Source organism: Neltuma alba, unplaced genomic scaffold (assembly GCF_004799145.2).
Source record: "Neltuma alba isolate B1F8T4 unplaced genomic scaffold, ASM479914v2 tig00012724_pilon, whole genome shotgun sequence".
Classification (NCBI taxonomy): domain Eukaryota; kingdom Viridiplantae; phylum Streptophyta; class Magnoliopsida; order Fabales; family Fabaceae; genus Neltuma; species Neltuma alba.
In genome coordinates, this window is record NW_021637148.1 from 48,591 (window position 1) to 55,242 (window position 6,652).

The 6,652-nt window shown below is 33.6% G+C and overlaps 1 protein-coding gene across 1 annotated transcript; it reads left to right on the plus strand.

The window, feature by feature from the left end:
- The first annotated feature begins 1,399 nt into the window (after positions 1-1,399).
- On the plus strand, positions 1,400-2,248 carry LOC114730253 (uncharacterized). Its single transcript, XM_028917295.1, has 2 exons — positions 1,400-1,949; positions 2,034-2,248. The coding sequence occupies exons 1-2, from the start codon at positions 1,400-1,402 to the stop codon at positions 2,246-2,248; spliced, it is 765 nt and encodes a 254-aa protein (XP_028773128.1).
- Positions 2,249-6,652: the final 4,404 nt, after the last annotated feature.

Below are 6,652 nucleotides of genomic sequence, written 5' to 3' on the forward strand. Positions count from 1 at the left end.
GTTTGAATATTAGATCCAAGTACTTAAAGTGCATATTTCATATGAAATCTGAATTTGTCAATTTGATCTTTGATTTTTAATCAGTGATGTTATATTATCCGAGCTAATCCCATAGCAATGAACCCCCAAATGGCCAAATGTGATATTTGATGTTTGATTTTCTTGATTTGTTATTTAGTAACAGTGATGGATATTTCAAGTAATCCAAGTTCAAGAAGTGACAATGTGACTCCTAATACGGGATCTTCTACTCCTAATACTAAAACTTCCACTCCTACACCCACTTCTTCATTACGTACTAAAACTGATCCTGCATGGGCACATATTGCATACAAAAAAGAGGGGACACAGAATATATATACTTTTCTTTTTTGTGCTAATAGTTATAAAGGAAGTGGGATAAATAGGATGAAGCAACATCTTGCTGGTATCACTGGTCAAATAGCTTCTTGCAAGAAAGTTTCACATGATGTACGTCATAGAATGTCAGAATCTTTGAAAGAATCTTCAAAGAAAAAAACTGTTGAAAACTTAGAAGAGGATGTTGAAGAAACCCATGTTGATTCACAAATTATCATGAGTACTTCAAAGAAGAGGAAAGCTACTGGGAGTATGGATAATTATTTTGCTCTTAAGACAACCCCTGATTCCCAACTAGGTATTAAAAGTGCATTAGCAACTAAAGAAGCAAAACATAATGTGAAAATGTTGATTGCTGAATGGGCTATTGTGAATTGCATTCCATTTAAAGCATTTGATTGCCCTTTATTTCAAAAAGCTGTGGATGGAATTGCTTCAATTGGGCCTGGGTTTAAAGCCCCTAGTGCTTATGATTTCAAAACCAATTTATTGAGTGATTAGAAAAAAGAATGTCAGTTGCTGATTGATTGTCATCGAGCTAAATGAAAAAACAATGGCTGCACACTCATGGCTGATGGATGGACCGATGTTAGGCAACGCACTTTGATAAATTTCTTAGTGTATTCTACACATGATATGGTATTTGTGAAATCTGTTGATGCATCAGATCTAGTCAAAGATGCTAAAACTTTATTTACACTATTATGTGAAGTCATTGAGTGGATTGGTCCTAAGAATATCGTTCATGTAGTAACTGACAATGCAGCCAACTATGTAGCATGTGGCAAACTGATTAAGGAAAAGTATAAAAGCATTTATTGGTCTCCTTGTACTGCTCATTGTTTGAATCTTGTATTGAAAGACTTTTCCAGCATGCCTCATGCGTCGGACTTTGCATCAAAGGCATCAAAGATAACCATCTTTGCATACAATCATATGATTTTCTTATCCTGGATGAGAAAAAGACCGAGCTGGAAAGAAATTGTGTGTCCTGGTGCCACAAGATTTGCTACTACATTTATTACATTGCACAGCATATATGCACAAAAATGACTTGCAAGCTTTGGTTGTTGATAAGCACTTTGTGGACCACAAATTATCCAAGACCAAAGCAGGAAAAAATTTTAGTGCAATCATATTAGATAACCGGTTTTGGAATGACTGTTATGAAGTTGTAAAGATTGTATCTCCTCTGATAAAATTATTGCGAATTGTGGATTCAGATGAAAAACCTTCATTGCCTTATGTTTATGAAGGCATACAAAGAGCAAAATTGGCAATTAAGGAGATGTTTAAGAAGAATAAGGAGATGTATAAGCCTTATACAAGAATTATCCAAGCTCGATGGGACAGGCATTTGAAAACCAATCTCCATGCAGCATCGTACTTGTTAAACCCTATAATCACATATGGTCCAAACTGTCCTAGCAAGTCAAAATTAATGATGGCTTTGATTGATGTGGTGGAGTCTTATTCAGATGAAGATGTTGATGGCTTTCTGGTAATGAAACAAACAACTACTTATCGTGAAGGCAAAGAATCTTTCAGTAGACCCTCATATCAAAAAGCTGCACAAAAATTAGACCATTGTAAGTGTTAATACTTTATAGTACATTCATGGTTATTCACTAATTCTTTATAATATTGTATGCTAAATGTATTTTATTATGCAGATGAGTGGTGGACATATTATGGTTGTTCAGTTCCAGAATTGCAGCGCGTTGCAATGCATATTCTTAGTCAAACTTCTGCTTCTTCTGGTTATGAGAGGAATTGGAGCTTGTTTGAGAGAATTCATACAAAAAGAAGGAACAGATTGGAACACAGCAGGCTGAATGATTTGGTTTTCACAAACTATAACCTGCGATTGAAGCATAGGTACTCTTAGAAATAGTAAATGCTTTTAATCTTTTATTTTAATTGATTTATATTTAATTGAATTTTTATTTGTCATTAAAGGAATACATTGAAGAAGAAGAAAAGTTATGATCCAATTGACTATGAAAACATTGACATGATGGACTTTTGGGTGACTGAAGAAGATCCCACCCCTGAGTTTGATGATAGAGATGTGGCTACGCTTGAAAGTGTCCTTAACAATAAAGGCACTGCAAATTCAACAACTTTTGAGAGGGATAATGAAGGTTTTTATATATAATTAAGATTCTATTAGTATTCTTAGATGAATATATAATTATTTGCATAATCATTAATATTGATTATTGTCTTATATAGGTGATGAAGATATGGATATTGATGATCCTCCACCTTTGCACGATGATACTCGCCCAACTAATGATATCTCAGTCCATGCTCTTACCAATGATCTTAATGATGATTTTGATTTTGCATAGTGATGAAGATGTGAATTTTATTAATATTTGCTTGGTACAATTAAACATTTAAACTACTTTTGTAACTTCCTATCTTTTTTTGAATGATTATTATTTATGAATTTGGTTCTATTTTAATATTGTGAATTAAATTATATTATTTTAATATGACCGGTCTGACTCCGGTCCGACCTCCGGTTCGACCAGTGACCCTTGACCTACTACCTCGACTGGTTTAGCTCCCGATCCGGTTTTTTGTTCCTTGGTCTTACTTTTAACGGTGACCTTACTTTTAGCAACGACTTTTCAGAGTTACCACTGGAGGACCATTTTTGAAAGTCAGACTTTTAGCGGCGACTAATCATGTTGCCACTAAAAGGACCTTTAAACGGCAACCTAATATTGCCACTGAAACGGGCTTTTAGCAGCTATCATTATTGTCGTCACTGAAAGAAGCTTTCAGCAGCGACTTAACATGAAGTGACGGCTGGCCGGTAGTGACATGATAGTAGTCCACGATTGACCGGCAATGATGTGGTAATGGCAGATGGTGGTCCTATTTCTCTGTGGCTACACTTTCAGAGTCACTAGTGACTTTTTAGAGTCGCCATTGAAGGTCAATTTTTAAAAGTGAGACTTTCAACAGTAACTCCTAATATCGCTGCTAAAATTTTACGTTCAACGGCGACCTAATGTTGTCACTGGAAAGGGCTTTTAGTGGCTACCATTATTGTTGCTGTTAAAAGCTTCTTTCAAGGATGACTGAAAATGACATGGCAACGGGCCGGTAGTGACATGGTAGTGGTCAAGGCTAACCGGTAATGATGTGGTGGTAGCCGATGGTAGTCCTATTTTTCTCTGATGATACTTTCAACAGCAACCTTTTGTCATTGCTGAAAGGGTCTTCAGTGGTGACTTCTTTGTTGCTGTTGAAAAGTCTTTCAGCGGCGACTTTTGTGTTGCCATTGAAAAGTTGACACTGAAACTATACATTCAATAGTGACTCATTTTGTTGCCACTGATAACAATAATTGCTACAGCAATAATTTGGTGACAACTTTGTGTTACCACTGAAAACTTTTAATGGCGATTTTTTTACTTTTAGCAGCAACATTTATCGTTGCTGAAAATCAAGTTTTTTTTTTTTTTTGTAGTGATAGCTAGTTCCATTAAATCAATACCTATTGGTTGTGAGTATTTTTATACTTATATGCTAGACAAGATCTTGGATGTTGAATATGGTAACCATATTAATTTCTTTCTCTAATTTGGTACATGGCATGGAGAACAAGATGATGATACATGGTCAAAACGTACTGTTGAGGCCGACTAAGCCTGATGTAGATGTTATATATTCTTATGTCCTGTTGGTAATTTGTCATGTGAAAACGACTTGGGTGGCTTTATTGTTTTAATAGTTAGTATGTGTCCGAATTAAACAGAACGTATCTCTCACAACTTAATAAATGAATATTAAAATCTCAGAAAAGTGTCCACATTTAGTATCAAAATATGCTAAGCAAAATAATTTAGTATGTTTTGTCTAAATACATATAATCAATTGATCATATTTCTGTTATATGTATTATTGAGATATATGACAGTTTAGATAACCTCCGTGTCATAAAGATGATAACTTAGCTGCATAATACTAGCTTAATTAGATGATAGAGAATGAGGTGAGGCATGGATAAATATATAGAATTAAAACCTTCTAATTCTAAATATAAAAACTAAATAACTAACTTATATATACTAAAAAAACTTATTTAAGTAAGTTGTTTATAAAAAAATGTATTAGTTTTTCTAAAATACTTCTTTTAAACATTTGCATTAGAAATTATTCATTCATGAAAAAAAACTCTTTAATATATGTAATCAGTATAAAAAGCATAGGAAAAAGTTATAATTTTAAGAGATAAAATAGATTAAAATATTATATATGCAATCAAAATAATTCTTTAAAAAAAAAAAATGAATTCCTTTAAAAAAGAAGAAATACTAAGTGTGTTTGTTAGAGGGGAGAGTGGGGGAGAGGAGGAAAAATGAGCCACTCCCATCATTTGGTTAGAGATTTTGGAGGGAAAGGCAGCCAAAATCTTCCCCCTCCTCCCCTTCCCCCCTCATTTTGGCTTCCCCCAAATTGGGGTTTTTTGGAGAGGAGCCAAATATGTTACTAGTTTGCCCTTATAGTTTATGTAATATTCCAATAATGTTCTTAGATTAAAAAAAAGAAAATTAAATCCACCCATTCCCTTTCATACCCATCCACTATTGGCCTGTCACAACCCTCACCCACAGCTCCCTCCATCTACGTTTTGCTCAGATGTTCGGTTATTTTCAGATGTTCAATTAAAAAACTACAATTGATCTGAAAAGATTTCCAAACGCCTTGATAAAAGTTTAAAGAAAATGTTAATTTTTTTAGGTTAATTTATTTAACTAAATACCTTCATCGTCAATTTTTTTCGGAAACGTGACGATGCTCAACAGTTTATGAAATTTGTTGGTCCTGGTCATGTGTAGGCAATGAATCTGCTTCTTTTTAATAAATATACATTAGCATGGGAAGAGAAGCCATATCTGATTTGTTTTGTAAGGTAGACGAGAACGAAATGAAAACAGTGGAGGCTTTAGAAATTTAAAAATATTAATATATCAATTTTTTATACACATCTTCACAATATTAATACATCACTATACCAATATTTTAATACCCATATTATTGACACGACAGAGAAAATTTACATTGAATTATGTAATTTGAATTAAGATGTAAATTAATTTATATAAATAAAAATATAAATTAATATGTAAGGATAAAATGATAAATTAATTATTACTATTCCTCTCTTCCCTCTCTTAAACCAAACAAGGGATTATTAAACATCCTTCTCTCCCCTTTTTTCTAGTCAAACCAAACAAAGTAAGGTTAAAACCTCTCCCGCCATCCCCTACTCCACCTTTTCCTCCCTCTCCTGCCCTTCCTTCAAACCAAACAAGTCCTAAAAAAATAACTTGGAGAGGGTGTAAAGTATAAATTTAACGCATACTAATTTTCAATATTATCAATGATGATGAATCCCCGGACATGGCCAGCCGGCTCCAACTTCCACCGCCGGCGGTGGAAGTGGAGCAGTTATTGTAGGCGGATGGAGACAGTCGGCCAAACTCACTTTTTTTTTTTTGGGGTGTAACCAAACTCATGAAAATTGATTTGATGAAAAGACAGCAAATCTAGGAACAATCTTATTAATTATCTTCTTAAAGCAACTTTTCTTTTTTAGTATTCCCTTTTGCATAACAAAGTAAACCAGTAGATTACCACAGTCATGCACAGTGACAGTCGGCAAAACCCTAAATCACCTCCACAATCTAAAAGTGGGCATAAAGTTAAAATAACAATAATCATAATACAGATAATTAATAAAAGTGATAAACAACTTAGCTTGAACTTTTAATCACTCCCTCATCTCATCAGGTCATCCATTAATCCCAAACAATAATTAATGTTTTACATTTTGAGTTAATTAGCTTTCTAATGGTGTAACTGCTCTATCCCGCATCAAATTCTACATATTTTAAATCCAATCAAGCCCTAACTAGACGGAACCTTTTGAGCTCTTTTCTTAATCAACAAATTAAAGCTCCAAAACTCAATACTTCATTACTTAAAAGATATTTAGGTCCTTAATTATTAATTAGCCCAATAACCATTTGTTGCTTTGATGAGTTTTATTTATGTTAACTCTATATTAATTTTGGTTTTTTTTAATCAATCAAATCTAAAAGTAGAAATATATAGGGTGGCCTTTACAGTAGTTGTCAATTTCGTAAGAGGATAATATAATTAGTTAAATGAGCACAAATTAGTGATATAATATTAAAATAAATTATGATGAGCGAAGCACTAGGCAGGTTTCGCCGAAGCAAATGAGCCAGTAAAACTAAGCTTTTAG

Coding starts and splice junctions, on each gene's coding strand:
- LOC114730253 (XM_028917295.1), top strand. CDS start 1,400: ATGCACAAAAATGACTTGCAAGCTTTGGTTGTTGATAAGCACTTTGTG. Junction 1,950..2,033: donor TGCACAAAAATTAGACCATT/GTAAGTGTTAAT, acceptor TTTATTATGCAG/ATGAGTGGTGGACATATTAT.